We start from the raw sequence: 18,947 nt of genomic DNA, 5'->3' as shown, positions 1-18,947 counted from the left end.
GAGTAGGTGTTCTTTGGAAATATGAAAGAACTCAGTAGTAAAATTGGTAGACTCTAAATTTTTATTTTTAATTTATATTTATCCTTACAATACCCTTCAGTTGTTACTATAAAATAGTAACACTAGTTTTAAAAATTATTTTCATTGACATTTCTTCCTTTTTCTGGGGAAATTGCAGTCATCTAAATATCCAATAAGTCTACAATAAATTACAAAACAATACAATTATAGAATTAAAGTAGGATAAATTGAAAAATTAAGTACATTATTTGCCTTGCGGGGGAACCTTTAAATATGTCATACCCATGGTGAATGGTTAAAGCTCATTCTTTATTAGCAATGTGCAAAAATTCTCTTTCATCATACATTAATTCTACACACTGTTGTGATGTTTTATTGCTCAAGCTTTCAAATGATTGACTATCCAAGTATTATTTATTAGTTCCTCATAAAATATTATTCAATCCAAGCCTAAGTGGGACCTTAACTCTAGAGCCTGATAATCTAAAATTTTAATTGAGAGCTTTCTTGCAAAGCCCAATAAATTCCTCTTTAGTTTCCTTCAATCACAAGTAACGTAACATTGACACGATGACTTGGGCCCTTCAATAACTGCTCCATCTCCCCAAGTAATTTTTCCTAGGTGTAAAACAAAAAAACACCCATAGCCATTATCTAGCATCAAAATCTTATTATGATGCACCTGTTGAAGGGTAGAGTTTGAATTTCCAGTGTGTAATGTATATGGCCCTAATTATTTTAATTTTTGAGGACAAACTCAAGTTATGGACATTTGGGGGGAATTGTTCCAAATCAATAGTTATATTATTATAGCAGTCAATTAAACGTCCATGAATAACAGGTAACCTTCACTTATTTTTGTATACTGGGACTGGAGAGAACTTGCATCCCAAAGTTAATAGAGTGACGCTAGACCTGTCCTCTGAAGTCTCTATCCATAAATATTAGATTTCTTTGTGTATTAATTACATACTTTTCTACACTCTCCTTTTATCTGTTCCAGAATAGTCATAGTCCCAGTACTTAATTGTTCCTTTAACTATGAATAGTCCTGTAATTGTGAACTGGTGATTATATCTTGGAGCTGTTTTATAGCTGATTACTGCAGGACTATACTAGTGAGTACCTCTAAGAGAGCTTTGTGAAATTTTGTCATTGTTATTATTGTTTTTCCAGCATTAAACGGTCTGAGCAGTATATTTCCAAACTTTAAAAGTAACCTGTTTTTGTTTTTCGGTGTGTGTTTTAGTAAAAATGTGATTCTTATGGCACTTGAAATAGCCACTGCTGTGAATAGGTCAGCAAGGCAGTCTATGAGAATACTAAGTTGGCTAGAATACCTCTTTTCAGTTGAATTCAGTATTAATTTCAGTTAGTATAGAAAACATACATTTTAAACCCTGTGGGAATCACATTCCAGTCCTCCTGAGAGACTGGTTTCACATGGAAAGGAGAAATGTATCTGGGTTTTTCTTTCACTTTGATATCCATATGGGTGATCCTCGGCACTTGAAAGTGTCCCTCCAGTGTGGTGACAACATGTCTTTCCTCCAGAATACTTTTATGTAAATGAAATCTTCCAATTGAAAGGGGTGGCATACTTCTTCCAGAGGGTCCTTCCAGGTCCTTTTGACTTTATGTCTCAAGGTTTCTAGGGAAAAGAGAGCACCTTATAAGTATTAAAATAATTATGAGAGGAATCAGTTAAAATGGGTATGGGACATAGTCTCAGACCCAAATTCATAGTTCTGCCAAACATAAGTTCAAAGGCAGCAATACCACTCTGGCTTAAAGGGATGGCCCTAATTTTAAACAAGGCTAAACAGTGGTAAAATTCTAGGCCATTTTTACCTTGTAGATTGCTCAATCTTAGCCAATTATTTTTTAAGTGTTTGACTCATCTGCTCTGTTTGTCCAGAGGACTGAGGATGATGGAATGTATGATAGTTTACAAGAATCTGCAAACATTTGCATACTCCCTGGACAACAGTAGAAAAAAATAATATCTGATTCAATATGTTCTGATATCCTAAAAGTGGTAATTATGTGTATTAAGAGAGCCTTATCATTGTCTAAACTATTTTTTTTTGAAAGGGAAAGATTTCAGGCTGGATGTCCAGACATCCTATACTTCACAACTAGACAAAACCTTTTACCTTTCATAAGCACTGATTCTATGAAACTCAATGACCATTATGTTCCTGGTAAAGCTGGTTAGAGAGAATGTCCTATACTTATCTTGGGAGTAGTCTGTAAAGAATTCTGACAAATAGCACATCTCTTTAATGTCTTTTCAATGGCTTTGTCTTTTTGGTAGGCATAGTAAGAATATACTGCCTTTAAAATTTCTCTTATCCTCAAATGATTTTGTTGATTACATGACAATAGTAACCAAATAAATAAGACTGGGGTACAGAAATAATTTTGTTAGGTGATTTCCATAACCCAGTCAAATTTCTTTTAGGCTCCTTTTCAATCTATTTGCCCACTTCCTTTTACAAAGCATATTTTTAAAAATGAACAAATGTTTCTTAATATATTGAGTGGAGTTTCTAAATCTACGCTCTGCCATGTTTTCCCCCATTTTTATTGAGATAAAATTAACACATACCATTGTATAAATTTAAGATGTGCAATGTGTTGATATGATACATTTATATACAAAATGATTCTTACCATAGTATTAGCTTCATCCTGCCATATACTTACCATTTGGGGGAGGGGGGAGGGATTAGAATGTTTAAGATCTACTCTCTCAGCAAAATTTAAGTATATGATACAGTATTATTAGTTATTATCACCATGCTGTACATTAGATCCCCAAATTTGTTAATCTTATAACTGGAAGTTTGTACACTTTAAGCAATATCTCCCCCATTTCCCTCACCTGTAACTTCTAGTAACCACCACTTTATTCTGTATTTCTCTAAATTTGTGCTTTTTAGATTCCACATTTAAGCGAAATCATACAGTATTTGTCTTTCTCTGTCTGATTTATTTCATTTAGCATACTGTCTTCAAGGTCCATTAAAGTTGGAAATGGCAGGACTTCCTTCTTTGGAATAATAATATTCCATTGTATATGTGTACCACATATACATTTGTTGATGGACACTTAGGTTGTTTCTATATCTGAGGATGGGCACCTTTTTTGATATCTTGTTTCTATTTACTTTGGATATATATTCAGAAGTGGGATTGCTAGGTCATATGGCAGTTTTATTTTATTACAAAGCAATCCTGGGAAAGAACAAAAGCCAGAGGCATCAAACTATACTACAAAGCTGTAGTAATCAAAACAATATGCTATTGGCATAAAAATAGACAATATATGGATCTACTTCAAGTCCAGAACCAAGAATTACAGCTCTAAAAACTGCTATTAACTTGTCCACTTGCTTGTGCAGATCTAATTCTGGACAAAATATAAGCTTCCAAGGTTCCATAGTATATCACCACAGCACAGGAAGCCTTAAGTTGACCACTTTTATCTCGAATACATGCCCCAGCAGTAAACATGATCAATTCTGCATTTTGAACAGAAATATTAGATAAATTGTGTCAGGTTTTTCAAATTTAGAAACTTCAAAGCTAGGGGAGAAGCCAATTTCAATTATGCGGTAGTCTCTTCAGATTCTAGGGACCAAATCAGAGGATCTGGAGAGTTATACAATTGCTCTGTCAGTTTTGCTTGCTCTGTTAATGCTAGAAACCACTGTCTATAGTACCCTACTATCCCCAGATTATCTAAATTGTTTTTTTTTTGGTGGGGTGGGGGCAGGGAGTATGCAGTTTCATCTGCAAAATTGGCTGACTCCTAGATTGTAACACTTTACAACCTTCAGCTGACAACAGATGCCCTCAAGATTTTACCTGAGTTTAGCAATATTGCACGTTGTCTGGGGAAGCCTTATGCTCTTATGGAGAGAGGACTTGTAACAGAGTCAAAATATCAGCTTTGCACTGCTCTTTTCGGAGTCTACCTGCAAATCATGTACCTATTGCATAATTGTCCCTCTAGTGGGACAGATTTCTTTAAGTTTTCCTGGGTGACTAGAGAAAATAATGGGAGAGTCTCAAAACCTTTGAGGAATCCTTTTCTGTAAATATTGTATTATTTGTAAGCAAATGCAAAGGAGACTATACTTGTGTGCTATTGGAACAGAAAGAGAGGAAGACAAAAAAATAAGACCACATCTGAACTACAGAGAAAAAAAACATTGTCAATGATGGTACCAAAGTCACCAGTGAGAATAGCTGTAGGCTTAGAGGCTATAAGGATTAAAGGAACAGCAAATTTATTTACATTTCTAAGAGCTTGTACAATCTATGTAGTGTTCAACCATTTGCATAAAATTTACCTACTGGAAGTATAGGAGCATTATAGGGCAAGTACTATTTTATTTTCTCTCTCTCTCTCTTTGGTAATCCCTTTAGAACCTGTTTAATTTTTTCTAATTGAACTTTCAACATAGAATATCATTTTACATATGGCTATGACTTACCCCTTTGGTAGGCTATTTTTATTGATTCTGTATCTGGAATTAAACTAGTATCATTATTCCCTGGGGCCCAAAGTGATACATAAATTTGTTTCAGCTTGGGGTGTTTTTCTAGCACGGTATGATACAGCCACTTTCTGCCATACCCCAGTTCCTTCAAAAGGAACATCATCACCAAATCAAGTGCCTTCCCCTTCCCCCACACACCACCTAGGGAGCTCCATAGACACTCTGACCAATGCGTAAAATATGGTAACCTTTAATTTGCACAGCAGGACTCTCTCCAATGGATTTTTGGGAGAATCAAGAGAAAGTAAGAAAGGATGTCACATAGTCATAGGATCCATGTGTATGGGAACTATGGATGAAAAGGACCAAGTAGAAGGTTCACTTAAAATACCAAACAAACAAACAAACAAACAAACAAAAAACTGTACACTATTTCACAAGATAAAAAGCAAAAAAAAAAAAAAAAAAAAAACATGAGGAAATTCCAGAATAAGTAGTATCGGTATCACCAATTCCCACCTGAGGTTTAAATCTGTCCCATTATAGTCATTTGCCAATTATTCCCTAGCTTTCACAGGCTTTCCTGATTTCCCTGTTCCTGCCATTTTTGCATCCTTGGAAGTTTCTTTCTACAATTCCTCTTCCAATGTTCTGCTTCTTGCAAGAATGACATATAGTCTCCCTTCTGAGTTCCCTTCGTAAGTTGTCTAGAATAAGGGTTATCCTTTTAGTAAATTGTTTTAACTGATCAGCTAACAGAACACATTTTAATTTCTTTCCTTCTTTTACTTTCTTTGGATTATCAGAAAATGAGATAGCTGCTGCTAAGATTTGAGTAATAGTCTGTCCTTCCCATGCTACCACTTTCTACCTAACTTGAGTTTGGATAGTCAGCCCCATCGTCCAGACAAAGGTGCTTAGGAGGGTGATTTTGATCTGCTTTAGATCTAAGCCAATAAATTTTTAGAAAAATTCAGCAATTGCTGATGGAAATTAATTGGGGATGGAGGATCTCATCTGTTTTCTGGTTACACTGCTGCAACTTCTCCCAGTTCACATTTAGTCAAAAGGCTTCGGGATCCTTACATGCTTGCTCCAACAAACTAGCCAAGTCTACTGGTTGCAAAATTCTACACAACAGCCAGTGCACATCCCCATGAGTAGAGCTGTAAACTGAAAGCACACTTTCAATGAGTTCATATCAGCTTATTAGAAAGGCAAGTGGATTACCTGAGTGCCGGAGCCAGCTGCCTAGAGTCGAACAGCACCTGAAAGAGGGGGGTGAAGCCTAAGGAAAAAAAAAGAAGACAAGAAAGTGCTTTGGGAGGGCATACAGTCTCACTGTTGTAGCCCTGAGTTTATTTAGCACAGCATATTTATACTCTACAAAGCTCGTGAGAAACAAACACCTACAAGCATGTAACTAATTGTTGATATTCACTCAGGAAACTTTGTAGCTATCTTAACATACTTTTTTTCATGGTCAAAGAACCTTTAGTTTCTCTCCCCCAAAGCCAGGTGCACCTCCTCCGGAGCCAGCAGACTGCACAGCTTGCCAACTTTGTAAAACTCCCAGCTTTACTGGCAGTTTAATTCTGCCTCAAAACAGCTCACGACACCTGAGAAGCCTGGGTAGCTTCTCAATGCTGTCATTGCCATTGCTGGTGGTTTGAATAGGAAAAGCTGGTTTTTCATATTGAGCCAAGTAAAATGTAAATTATATGGTCTTTTGGTTAACCTTTTCATGTTACCATTTATCAGCTTACCACCTTTTTCAGTTGTTTTCTTTGTTACAAGTGACTAGTGCAATTACTCTTGATCCTATTGTCTTCATATGGGGTCATGGTCTTTTATGCAAGTTCTCAATTATTCTATGATCACATTTCTTTCTCAGGTCTGTTTTCTCACCTACTTGGTATGGGAATGATATGGGAATCTTGTAGGTGAAATCTGGACTCATACATGGAGTGGACTCAGGCTAGGCTATTAGGTACAGAAACCTGTGTCCTCAAACAGGGCAGGTAATTCATTAGCAATTAACAAAGTTATGCCTTAGTTCCTCTGTGCAGGAAAGTCCATTAATGAAGGAAATCACACATCCAAAAGAGCACTACCTCCTTCTCTCTAGGAATTGATTTGATGTAGGGAAAGATAAAGAGAAGGAAGGCAGGGAATAGAGAGAGCTGAGACAGTAGAAAGGAGGAGGGTTCTGTAAAAGAGAAAGTGCCTTTAATTCTCTCATTTATTCTTCCATTTTTCTCAATTTTTTCCTTCTGGCTATCCAACTCATATTTAACTTTCCTGTACGAATGATATTAATCCTATAAATACCAATAATTCATTTGGTTAAGATGAGGTCCTTCTGAGAACCTCCACAAATATGTTAATTTATCCAAATTAAAGGAAATGTCCTCAGGCCACTGCAAAACTAGATTTTTATAGTATACCATTCCTAGTGTGACAGATAGTACCTGTTAGAGAAAGAACCGTAGGCAACATTATAGGCTTTGCATATTTTTTCATCATCAAAGCTAATGGTGATCCTGATAGGATTTTAGAGCCCATATTAGTACTTATTTAATAGTAAAATTTTGAATTTGGAGAGGCTGGTTCTTCTGACAAGTATTCCAAAAGGGCAGAGAGCTGGAAGGGAGACTAATTTAAGGGCTCTTATCTGGCTATTTTGTGTCCACAGAACTTCAGCTTATTCTCTCAATTCAAAACTTCCAGAAGTTTTGTCCTCATTGCAGGATTTTGGGGGGTAATTAATTAGGGGAAAAAACTCTCCTGATAACTCAAAAATGCCTCTCTACAAAATAAAGGAAAGAAAAAGAATTTTATTATTTAATAAGCATTAAACCAGAATGTAATACCCATCACAGGTGATCTACTAAAGAGATTGCAAAGACAAAAAGATATCTCACCCTTTAAATAGCCTATCAGATACAACCCATTACATTCATGTTTTTAGGATAATAGTAACTATTCCTTAAATAAGAGGACCATTTATTACATGTAGTTCATCCTAAACTCATTTGATAATTAGGTGGTCATTTTTGTTAGCCAATTGCCTTTATTCAAAAGAAAAATAAAATTAAATCTTTGTGACAGGAGGCAGTTTTTTACAACTTGAAGATGGGTCAAAATTAAACTCTTATGGAGACTAAAAATAAGGATACTATCTTCCTTGATGTTTACATTTCAAAAAGGTGGTTCCCAGTGACTTGAGAAAAAATTCCTGGATTGTGAAACTGGCAAGAGGTTTATTTACCTTTTATAAAAGTTACATAGATCTCAATGAGGCAGAGAAAGAATTTACATCTTTAAAAGTAAATGTTCTAAAAAGGGAGGGGGGAGTTTCATTTCCTTATTTGCACTTGGAGGTATTAAAATTTTTCTTATTTTATTGTTATTTAGGTATAATTGACATATAACATTATATTAGTTTAAGGTGTACAACATAATGATTCAGTATTTGTACTTACTTCTTAAAAAAAATTTTTTTTTGCTCTTATGTATATTAAAGGCAAGATGGGATTCCCCTGATTACAGGCATTACATAAGATTCCATTTTGCTAGCAGAAATGCCCTTGCTTTGCTGGTGGCCTTGAAGAAAAAAACCTGTCCTGTTGTGAACTGCCTATGAAGAGGGCCAGTATGTAGTGGGCCACATGTCATGGAATTGCAGGCTGTGTTTAGAACTGGAGCTAGCCTCTAACCAATAGCCAGCAGCAGCAGCACCAACAAAATAAACAAACAGACAAAACCCTAAGAACTTCTTAGCACCATTGCCAACAAAGTCAGTCAGCTCAGATTTCTCTCTAGTTTAGCTTTCAGATGAGAACACAGCTCAAATGACACCTTAGGTGAGACTCTAAAGCAGAGACCACAATTAAGTTTTATTTGAACTTCTTACACACAGAAACTGTGAGATAATAAATTGTGTTTATTTATCCTGCTAAACTGGTGTTAATTTGTGTTATTCAGCAGTAGTAGAAAATATGAATACAAGAATACGCTACTATGTTTACCCAGATATTAATCCTTTCTTTCAGTCTTTCTTCATTCCTTATGTACCAGGTTTCCAAGCCTAAAGCAGTTACCTGGTAACAGGTAGAAATAGGTTCATGAAACATTTGAATAAGTAGGACTTGTTTATTCCTGTCAAAGTTGAGGGTAGCTGGAGGGAATTATGTAGAGCCAAGGTGAAGGCAGGCCTTCTTCTGGGCTGAGAGGTACTCATGATCAATGAGATAACCAAGATAGGACCCATCCTCCTCCAGTTCCCATCAATTTATGACCCTGTGGACTTATTTCTGTGTGACTCCTTTCATATTTAAGGATATACTGTCAGACTTTCCTACTGGAGTTCCAAATACCATTTAGATGGTGGAGAGTCCTCATTTGCACACTTTTAAGGTACAACCTGCCCTGAGTGGTAGTAGTTTACTTGCTAGAGGAGGAGACTCTCACAATGAGATCATTCAATGCTGCCTGCCTACTGTGGAATCAGGAACACTCTTTGTTTTCTGATCTCTCTCCAGTAGCCCTGACAACAAGGAAAGAGATTTCCCCCTTGCTCCATTAAGTACCCTAAACCCCAGAGTAGGCCTTTACAAGAGGGTCTCCCTGATAAACAGCAGAACCTGCAGGATATCTCTATGTGGGCAAAATAGAGGGAGAGGCCCAGGCTCACAATTTCCTTACTCCATAGCAGGGTACTCATCCTGGTGGAGAAGGAGGTGGTACACTGACTGCTCTTATCACATCTAGACAAGTTGGGACTGCCTCTAAATCAGTAATGTCTTCTTGATTCCCTTTAGTGTGTCCGTAATCGGCACTATATCCTCTAATCACTATTGTTTATAACACTATTGTCCAGGTTATGCTTCCTTATAGTCCAGAGATTGACCATAAGGTCAGTGGTGGGACTGGTGAAAAAGAAGTAGATGGAATGAACAGATCATTGGCCCAGGTAGTTTTCTCCCAAGCCAATGCTATGTGCCCATGCACTATCCTTTGAAAGTGAAGGCCCATAATGGTATCTTGGCCAAATACGTGGAGGACAGGGGAGCTAAAAAGCTACCATTTCTTCTCTTTGTTTCTAGTTCACATCATCCTCAGCTGACTGAAGTCTACATTTCCTTTCCGCCTTTTTCCTCTAAATGCCCTACTTGACCAATGCTGGTGTCATTCTAGTTGATAGAATATACAGATTCCTTTTGCTTTCCTCAACTGTTACATAAGTTTGAAAATTATCATGATATATATAAAGGAAGGTTTTGAATCCCATCTAGAATTGAATTTTGTGTTTAATGTGAGAGAGTGTTCCAGTCACATTATTTTTTCAATTTTGATATCCAGTCATTTCATTGTAATATCTCATTAAAAAGATGTTCCTTTCTCCACTTTTTTCCTATGGCAGTTTTAATAATCAGAGATTCATGTGTAAGTAGATGTTTTGGGACATTTATTCAGTTCTATTAGTCTATTTGCTTATATCAACAAATATACCACAAATTTTTAATCACTGAATATTTTTTAAAATTATTCTTAATACCTAATAGAGTAAGTTCTCATTTTTTTCCCCCTCATTAAGAGTATATTGACTGTTCTTGGCCATTTTCAAGTAAATTTAAGATTTAGAATTAGCTTGTCAAATTTTATACCTAAAACCTATTGAGTTCCTTTAGAGGGAACTGGGAATTAACATATACTGTAGATTAAATTTGGGGAGAACTAATATATTTATAATGAGTACTCCTCTCCATGAACATATGATAATTATTCACTTAGATTTTCATTAATTTCTCTATATGTTTAATAGCTGTATGCTTAATGTTTATATTTTGTATGTAAATATAAATATTATAGTAGGCACCAAGGATTTTGTACAGTAATTTACAAAGTATATTTTGTTAACTTCATGTCAATACTGTTTGTTCCTTCAGAAACAATGTTTATATATTGAATTTATACTCGCCAACTTTTAAAAATACTTTTATTGATTTAAGTTTACCTTCAGTTGTTTTTGTAGATATTTTATCCTTTATTTGTCTGGTAACACATCTTCTTTTATCATGAATGAATGAAAAGTTATATAGAACACTAGTCTGCATCAATTTAGATATGATATTTAAATTTAATCTGTCCATGAGATACGAAGTCTTGGATCTATTTACCCTCAGTTCGATTCCTCATACTTTCCCTGCTCTGTTCTCTACTATAACATGTTTGACTCCCATTTCTTATACGTTGTACTCTCTAACACCTGGATGCCAGATCAGGTAAGCCAAGAAGTGGCAACAGGTAGAGATTAGAACTCAGGGGGATGGAAATGTCCAGAATTTTTCTCTCTGAGGCAGGTGGTTTCTCCTTCAAAGGTTACATTATCTCCATGGCTGCAAGGTCCTTCAGTCATAATACCTTATTTCTTTGTTCCTCTGACCTACACATGAGAATACCTTTCTTGAGTTCCTAGGTATTGTTTTGCTCAACTCTCCCCATTGGCTTCTCAGGTAACCAATTTATTGCAATACATTCTCCAACTTATATATTTAGAGTTATTTCTGTTTTCTGGATAATCCCTTATTATTACAGTTGATCAATTATGTTGACTGCTTTTTTCATGTAAAATCCTCCTTTTATTCCTAGGAAAAAAAATTACTATATCATATAAATGTGTGTGTACACACACATACTAAAAAAATTCTAAGACTAAAATAGAGAATTATTCAACTTGCAAAAATTGAGAGCAATACACATTAAGCCCTACAGCATTACCTATGGGAAACAGCCCAAGTGGTTCTCAGATATTTTAGCCTTAAATTGATTTATCAGAAAAAGAAATGTTTAAAACATCTAAATGACTCCAGAACTACAGAAACAATAGCATATTACACCCAAATAATTACAAGATAGGAAATAATGAAGGTAAATGCAGAAATGATGGATTAAAAGACAGTAGAGACAACTAGTGAAAGCCAGTTATTTCGAAACACTTCCATAACACTTTCTGTAGGTATTATCAACTGCAAAAAAAAAGAAGCAGAAATAAGTGCTAGTAGTTAAGTAAAATTCTACAAACTATACCTATAGGGCAGATTTAAAGGTTATAAGAGAATACCATAAATACTTTACCAGTACATCAGGATAATAAATGGTGGATGAGTAAAAGGTCCAACTTAGAGAATTATTTTAGCTAATAAACACAAAAGAATGTTAAAAGTACAATTCTGCAAACCTAGTACATTAATGGATGAGGGCAGTGATCCTCAATGACTATCAACATCACCACAAAGGAAAGAGTAAACATCATATATCTCCAAGTGGAAGTGCACAGTGTTGCCTATGGAGTAGAGTTACCAATAAATAAAGATACAAATCTTAATTTATTCAACCTTCTTCCTATTACTACTGAGACAACTAGGTATTGTTGATGCTGAGTGCCAGTTATATTGAGTTCATTATTCTATTCTCTGTACTCCTGTGTATGTTTGAAAATTTCAATGATATGATTTTATTATAAATAGCATGCTATTAAATTCAAAAATCTAATTGAAATGAAATATTACAGCAAAATATAAATGATTAAATAAGTCCATAAAGAAATAGAAAACTTAAACAATATAAACTAAAATTGTAGTTAAAACCCAAGTTACCCACAAAATGTTCCTGGATCAGTTAACTTTGGAGGTACCTTATACAAAATAGTGAAAAAGAAATAAATCAAAATTTTATATGAAGAATTCCAAACAAGAAAAAAGATGTGAAACTACTCATCCAGTCTAATGAACAGCATCTCCTTGACAAAGTTCATATAGGATAACATGAAAAAAAGAACACATGAGCCAATCTCACTAATACAGAGACAAATATCTTAAAGGACTTTACAGCAAATGTAACATAGTGGTAAATTAAAAAGAAATAAGCCATGTCAAAAGAATACAAAGATGGTATCACATTAAAAAAAACTAATCAGAATCCATTATGCTAACAACAGGGGAAAAGTATTTGATCATGTATAGAGGTAAAGAAACAGCTTTTCATAAAAATTCACACGAATTGATAATAACTTTTAGCAACCTTATCAGAATGGAACATCCATATCATAAAATCATAAGCAAATATACATAAATGTGATAGATTAGAAGCATTCCAAATGAAATCAGGGAAAAAAACAGAGTATGGCACCATAGACATGGATGTGAAGGGATAGCAGGATACAGCAACATACAATAATAATAAAATGAAAAATAGATAGTAATAACACCAATATAATACTATAATTTAAGTGTCTAATAGACAACAGAATATTCACATATATACGAAACATCAAGATCCTACTATATAGAAATGTTATGTAATTCGAGTATAGTAATAATTACACAAAGTATGTATATATTGAAACGTCACCTTGTACCTCATGTGGAACTTTTATTTGTCAAAAATATAAATACGACTATGAAATAGAATGGAATGCAGCACAGTAATGGCAACGAAGGACAGAAATCCATTCCAAAAGCTCTCAAAAATGACACACATGTCAGCCAAGAGAGGCCCCCAAGCCGAGCTGGCAAGCCGAGGAGCATACCACGTTCGCAATGCGGTTCTTGAGGGACTTGGACAGAAAAGGCAGGATCTTCGTTAGAAAACGAAGAACTTCCACGATGGCTAGAGCTCAGTGCACACTCCTGAGCCCTGAATATTCGACCCCACGGGATTCTCAGGCCCTGCAGCCATCTCTGGCCTCATTTAGCAGTGGGCAGAGGTCGTGCACCTGCACACCGAGTTATCGGGAGTCTCCGAAAGTGGACGTGTGGGACGTGAGGGGTGCCCCAGGTCATAGAGTGGAAGCAGCCCAGCACCCACAAGGAGTCCAGGGATGGTGCGGAGAGAGGACTCAGGGGAGCACCCATTACTGTCAGTCTTGGGAGGCCCAGGGAATGGCCCCTAGCCTCAGGCCCCCAAACAGGTCCTCTTGGGGTCAGAGGGAAACAAGGGCCGTGGTGTGAGACCAGCTGACAGGCTCCGCAGAGGGAGAAGGCACAGGCCCTGCCGAGGGTAGTGAAAGGCCCGCGTGGGGAGGTCCTGCGGGACACACCCCCGAACGCGCTCCCCGGCACGTCAGTCACCCGCACACCCCCCGGCCGGAAGGCCTGCACCCACGTGACCGGAAGGGCCCCGCCTCTCCTCCCGCGAGTCAGGCTGCGGAGCGACAGGGCTCGTGGGACCTGCCAACTTGGGAGACCAGAAGCCCCGCGGACATCGCTGTCGAGGTGCGAAGTGCCCTGAGCCAGAAGTGTGGGCCAGGCCCGACCACCCCAATCCCCTTTTTCCCAGAAGACAGGTGGTCACGCCCCGCCCTGCCCCGCCCCGCCCCTGCTCCCTGCCCGGGAGGCCCCATCATGGCTCTTAGGTCCAAGTCCATTCGCTTCCCGGTAGCGTCTCGGAATAACGGCTTTGCCGGGCCGCAGGTGGACGAAGTCAGAGCGGAGCAGAGAGGGAATGTCCAGACCCCACAGAGTGAGGGAGATCCCTCGAGTGGAATGAGGGACCCCATTCCCCACATCGGTGCCCACTCAGACCCCACGCATGACTTCAGTGCGGGAGGGATCGTGCGGGAGGGAGATGGAGGTGCTTCCTCACTTGGTCCTGAGGACAGTCGGGGAGGTGGGGCCCTGGTTAAGGGGCTGGAAGCGGGTCAGCAGAGGGAGGATTTCCAGGTCATGGGAAGAGTCAGGGTGAGGGGCACAGTGTGTGCGCGTACCATGAGTCCCATAACAGAGAAGACACCTAGAAATCCCTGCCACTGTGACTCATGGTGGTCCCAGGCTTCTGTCAAGTCGAGGGGACCCTGAACTCCTACTCTGAGTCACAGAGATGTGAGGCTTTCGCCTGCGTGGTATGGAAACGGTTCAGTAGAGGGAAGAATCTTAGATACATCCAAGTGTTCACACGGGATAGAGTGAGACCCATTGGGACCAATTTTGTGGACCTCAGCTTTCACCGTGTATCATGCATTTTGGAGATGTCAGGCAAGTGCAGGCAGATAAGGGCATGCTCTGTGCTCCTGGTGGCTCCAGGGTAGGTGCTGAACCTGCTATGAGAGAGGCCTCAAGCAAAGGGAGACAGGGGAACCTGGCCCTCGCAGTGTCAAGAGAGGACACTGAGGGCCCAACGAGGGGCCACCCACACACTCTGAATGGGTCGGGAAGGTAAGATAACAGTCAGCGAAAGGGGGGCTTTCAGGACCTACCTGGAGACCAGGTGAGCATTCCCGAGGAACTGAGGACTCCAAAAGGCCAGGACACAGAGGGCCCATGGGTGCACTGGATCTGAGTACTCTCCGCCAGGAGCGGCATCTCCTTCCTCCTGATGGCAGGGAGGTTTGAAGTGGCAGCTTCATGGCAGCGGAGGAGACTGGAGGCCCTGGTCGGGATAATCATTAACATAAAGATCCTGACAGTGAACTGAGAGCACTTCCAAAACCCAGGACACAGGGTCCCCCATGCCAGGCCCTGCTGTCTCCCAGTAGTAACACCCAGGGAGGGCTGAATGGCTGTGTCCCAGGGTCACACTGACATGTTCTTCAGAGCTCTCAGGGGACAGGCTGACTAGAACAGGAGCCCTGAGGGTTCCTAGAGCACTGCCTGCAGACCCTGCAGAGGCGGCCTTGGGCAAAGCCGAGGTGGAACCTCCCTGCCGAGGGGACACACACCATCTCATTCTCCCTCCTCCAGGTGCCCGCTTCCTCTACTCTTCTGCCGGCAGCATTGCCTGCTGTCCCTGACCAGTGACATCATGCCTCGGGGTCAGAAGAGTAAGCTCCGTGCTCGTGAGAAACGCCGCCAGGCCCGCGGTAAGTCCCATGCTCAGAGGTCTGATGAAGCTACAGCCATGGAAGAAGAGCTTCCCTCCTGCTCCTCTGCCCTGGAGGTGCCTTCCCAGAGCACGTCACAGACCGAGTCAGGTAGCAGTCTCCAGGCGTCGAGACGGGCCTCAGCCGCCGCCGCCGCCACCACCACCACCACCACCACCACCTCTCCAGGCGCAGTTAAGACAAGCTCCGATGATGGCGAGGACAGCCAAGATGAAGCAGTTTCTTCTTCCCCTGAGGGCTTCTCTGCTCAGAGCTCAGAAAGTACGTCTCCCGCTGTGAAGGTGGATTTGGTGGAGCAGTTCCTCCTGCACAAGTATAGAGTGAACCAACCCATTTTGAAGAAAGACATCGAGAAGATCCTGGGAGAGAGACACCAGGGCGCATACGCTGCGATCCTGGAGAAGGCCGCCGAGCGCATTGAAGTGTTCTTTGCGATCGATTTGAAGGAAGTCGACTCGAACGTGTACGAGTTTGTCAGCAAACTGAACATCCCCAATAATGGGAGGCTGCGTACCGGCAGGGGCTGGCCCAAGACCGGCCTTCTCATGAATATCCTGGGCTTCATCTTCATGAAGGGCAACCGCGCCACTGAGGAAGAGCTGTGGGTATTTCTGAAATTGTTCCAAATACATCCCGGGAAGAAACACATCATTTATGGAGAGCCGAGAAAACTCATCAGTAAAGATCTGGTGAATCTGAAATACCTGGAGTACCGCCAGGTGCCCGGCAGCGATCCACCCCGCCATGAGTACCTGTGGGGCCCCAGAGCTTACGCCGAGACCAGCAAGATGAAAGTCCTCCACTTTTTGGCAAAAGCCGGAGGCACGGTTCCTAGTGCCTTCTCAATGTATGAAGAAGCCTTACGAGAAGAAAGGGCACGCAAAGGAGGTGCAGGGAGGCCTGGCGCTAGTGCCACAGCAAGGCCTGATTCCATGGCCCCGTCGTCGTCCACCCGCAGTGCACGCTGAGGATCTTTTTTGTCTTCAGACAAAAACGAACGAATCACAGCCGAGTTTTTTGTAGATGTGTTAAAGAATCCCACCGTTAAAATTTGGGAAGATGTAATAAAATAAATAAACAAATAAACAAACAAACAAATAAAACATCATCAACCTTGGTTTGGCTCAATCTTCTCAGTCTTTTGTAAAATTGAATTATACCTCAATATGCTTAGCTTATTAAAGACTGTCGGATATAGTAACTCTTAACAAGTTAGTCCTCAGACTAACTTTCTCTTTTGTTCCCCAAACTTATGTGAGCGTCTGCTCTTGGGAAGTTCCATGGTAGTATGTGGCAAGGTAAGAAAAAGAAGTCGGAGCCACTGCCCATAGAATCATGAGTCTGGAACCAGGTACTGTGAAAGGAAGACATACAGATTCCTTGTAATTCAGAAAGCTCAACTGATAGGAAAGGGCGAGGAAGAGAAGAGGTTCCCCATGAGAGCAGTCAAGTGAAGGTAGCCCAAGGCGAGGCAGTTTGGGGCCAGACAGGGCAAGTCCTCCAGAGGAAGTCTTTTCAAGTAAGGCAGAAGGGTGGGCTGGGGCGGTTAAAGACTCGGGAAGAAATCGCACACTCAGACCGGGTGTCTGAAAGTGGAAAGAGCGAATACTGGACCAGAAATTGCTCTTGACAGCCACGTTGGAATTGTGGGTGCGGTTCCAGGGGCAGTAACGGAAGGGGTCCCACGCTCCTGTCCCAGTGCCATGAACACAGTGCATAGACTAGCCTCTTGGTGCCAAATGTTAAAGCCAGGCCCAGAGAAGAAAGGCACAGTACACGTGGGGACGATGCACAATTTGTGGGATGTGTGTGAGCTTCGTTTACTGTCCCTTACCCCAGGGATCCTTGACAGCTGACTCTACTCAGGTGCTAGGCCCAGCGCTCACCCAGCAATCCCCAGGGAGAGCTGAATGTCTGTGTCCCCGGGTCACACTGACATGCTTTGCAGGGCTCTCAGGGGACAGGCTGACTAGAACAGGAGCCCTGGGGCTTCTTAGATCACTGCCCTCAGACCCAGCAAAGGTGGCCTTGGGCAAAGCAGAGGTGAATCCTCCCTGCTGAGGGGACACGCGTCATCTCATTCTCCCTCCTCCTGGGCCGGCAGCACCTGCTCTCCTGCCTGCAGTGCTGCCAGTGTCCCGGGCCATCACGGCAATGGGTAGGTGAGTAAGCTCCGGGGCCTGCAGCAACGCACGAGGCCCAAGGTGGCACTCTGAGTTGCATGGGTGCTCAGGCCATGACCGCGGAGGAACGAGAGCCCCCTTCTCTCGGGTTTTGGGGGTTCTCCTCGGAGCTCCATTGCTCTTGGCACTTCGCAGGAGTGTCAGGGCGACCAACTACTTGCTCACCTGAGGCAGATGTGTCCTGCTGAGGTCTGATGAACATACCACAAGCCAAGGTGAACAAAGTGTAAGCACATCCCAGGCAGTTGCCTCCACTCCGAGGGCTTGCAAAGGTCTTGTTGCCAGGAAGGTGAGCATGCAGACGCCGTTCCTGCTGGAGTGTGAGATGAACGTGCCAATTGGCAAGCAGCGGTCATGAAGGCGCTCAGCAAGCAAGACGAAGAGCACTTCCCTGAGAGCTTTGGGAGAATCTCAGAGAGCCCACAGCGAGTCATTGGCCGCGAGTTGAAGGACGTCGACCTCAGCTGTCACTCCAAGGCCCTCCTGGACAAGCTGGGCCTCCCCTGCAAAAAATGTCTGAGCAGCGCTAGGGTCTTGCCCGCTGTCGGACTCCCGATGATGTTCCTGGGAGTGATCTTCCGGAACAGCTGCCATGCTTCGGGAGGAGAGATTAACAGTTACTGAGGGATCTGAGAGAACCAGAGAGAGACCTGCACCCCGATTCAGACTGGAGGGGAATGTGTGCTCACCGCGGGGCAGTGGACACGCTGCAGGAGCCTGGCGAGTTAAACCCAGGCTGTGCAGACTATTTATCACAAGTAAGGGTCTTTCTCCCTTTAGGGCGGAAGCTAAGAAGCCCCGGGAACGTCTCCTTTTTCACGGGCAGGGATGGTCAGAGCTGTTCCATAAGAGGGCATTTTCATTCGGGAATCGCTTGTCGCTTGGCAAAATCTGACGGAGGGCTTACATTTGGGAGGCGATGAAATGCATAAAAATGGGGTTAGCTGGGATGAAAAGGCACCTGGGAGAGAAGGTTTTGGTCCTACAGACGAATGAACTCTGAGTTGCAGCCACCTAGAGAAGACGACCCCACACCCACATTGAGTAACAGATGCTCTAGTCGGAAAGTGCTATTAAGATCACTTCTCGGCAGCTAGTTGGCTGCTGAGGATTTCTACATAGTTGACGGTTGCTTAGTTAAGAGTAACTGAAGTTAAAAGTCTTGAGGGAAGCTGTTGTCATCTGGGGTCAAAATCAACTCAGTCACGTCTGCCATTCTTGACAAGGACCAAACTTTGCTAACTCAGTTCCAGGTGGTTTACAGTCACCACAGGCATATGTCGATAGCCCTACAGCATACACTACGGAACGCGCATGGCAGATAAAGAACGTGGAATGTCTTTGAATTCC

General features: G+C 41.4%; 1 protein-coding gene across 1 annotated transcript; it reads left to right on the top strand.

The window, feature by feature from the left end:
* Window positions 1–15,596: 15,596 nt before the first annotated feature.
* LOC107513454 (melanoma-associated antigen B3-like) lies at window positions 15,597–16,449 on the top strand (the record flags this gene model as incomplete). Its single annotated transcript, XM_036238204.1, has 1 exon — window positions 15,597–16,449. A coding segment is annotated over one exon (786 nt), but the record flags the coding sequence as incomplete, so codon positions are not given.
* Between the last annotated feature and the right edge of the window lie 2,498 nt (window positions 16,450–18,947).

Source organism: Rousettus aegyptiacus, unplaced genomic scaffold, assembly GCF_014176215.1.
Source record: "Rousettus aegyptiacus isolate mRouAeg1 unplaced genomic scaffold, mRouAeg1.p scaffold_m13_p_26, whole genome shotgun sequence".
Taxonomy (NCBI): domain Eukaryota; kingdom Metazoa; phylum Chordata; class Mammalia; order Chiroptera; family Pteropodidae; genus Rousettus; species Rousettus aegyptiacus.
The sequence above is the reverse complement of the archived record's forward strand: the minus strand, read 5'-3'. Positions and strand labels throughout refer to the sequence as shown.